We start from the raw sequence: 1074 nt of genomic DNA, 5'->3' as shown, positions 1-1074 counted from the left end.
CTATGCATCAATTTTCGAGGTATAAGTGTATTTTTATTCAGAAGTACAATTCTACGACGAGTGAATACATGATGTGATGAACAATTTAGTTGGCACTCTAAGTATCTTTCACACCACAACTATATTCTCCACCTGCGCAAAATCACTAGAAGTTTTGAACAGTTCAGCCATTTCGTCGACCAGGTCCTCGTCAGCCACGCGACTCTCCAATGCTTCGAGGGCTGCGACGACTTCTGAATCACACGATGGGCGCAATTCACGAATACCAGCCTTCTCTTGGACGTCTTTACGCAAGTGCGGTAGCTTGTACACATTGTCGCCTTGAAGCTTCATGGACTCTTCCATGACCTTTTGCAAGGCCATGATGGTCTTGTCCAGCACACACCAAGGCAAATCTGTAAACGCGTCTTGTACCGACTTGATGAGGTCGTCGATGGTGCGCGCTGAGGTCTGATGCTGCAGGTTTTGTATGGCATTGAAAAATCCCAAATACAGGACAGTGAAGTCCGGGCTTTGTGCTGGCTGTGCCGTGAGCCGAATGCTCCACCCATTCGTGCTCCCCGCTTCCATCACTTGCGGTTCGTCAACACCAACGTGAGGCTTGGGATTGTCTTGCTGAAGGAACACCGGTCCACAGCGATTGGAGGGCCACTGGGCTTGAATAGCAGGGATAACCTTGTTCACCAAGTATTGACGATACACAGGCTTCGTGACTGTCATTGGTGTCGTGATGGGAATTCCTCGGTCGCGGTTCATGCTGCGTCACTTCGCGGGCACGACCTCAACGAACGGCCACAGCACAACCTTGCCGTACCACATTGTTCGACGATCAAAGTCAAACCTAAACCGGGCTACCGTACACAGGAACTTCACCTTTGTGATATAGCGCTTGGACTGCGCCTTCCTCACGGGAACAGGTTCGTCATACCACAGGTAATATTAGCGATTTACCTTTGTGATGTAGAACCACTTTTCGTCGACGACAAACCCAACCCGTTCTTGACTCAAGTGTTCAGCCAGTTTGACCAGTTGACCAAGCCTGGTGACAACTTTACGCTGGCGGCGCTCGACCCG

At 50.2% G+C, this 1074-nt stretch overlaps 1 protein-coding gene across 1 annotated transcript; it reads right to left on the bottom strand.

Annotated features, from left to right (window-relative positions):
* Nucleotides 1-108: 108 nt before the first annotated feature.
* On the bottom strand, nt 109-900 carry H257_18953 (hypothetical protein; the record flags this gene model as incomplete). The annotated part of the gene is made up of 2 exons (XM_009848102.1): nt 109-757; nt 815-900. Coding segments are annotated over 2 exons (735 nt in total), but the record flags the coding sequence as incomplete, so codon positions are not given.
* Between the last annotated feature and the right edge of the window lie 174 nt (nt 901-1074).

Source organism: Aphanomyces astaci, assembly GCF_000520075.1.
Source record: "Aphanomyces astaci strain APO3 unplaced genomic scaffold supercont1.280, whole genome shotgun sequence".
Lineage (NCBI taxonomy): Eukaryota > Oomycota > Saprolegniomycetes > Saprolegniales > Verrucalvaceae > Aphanomyces > Aphanomyces astaci.
The sequence above is the reverse complement of the archived record's forward strand: the minus strand, read 5'-3'. Positions and strand labels throughout refer to the sequence as shown.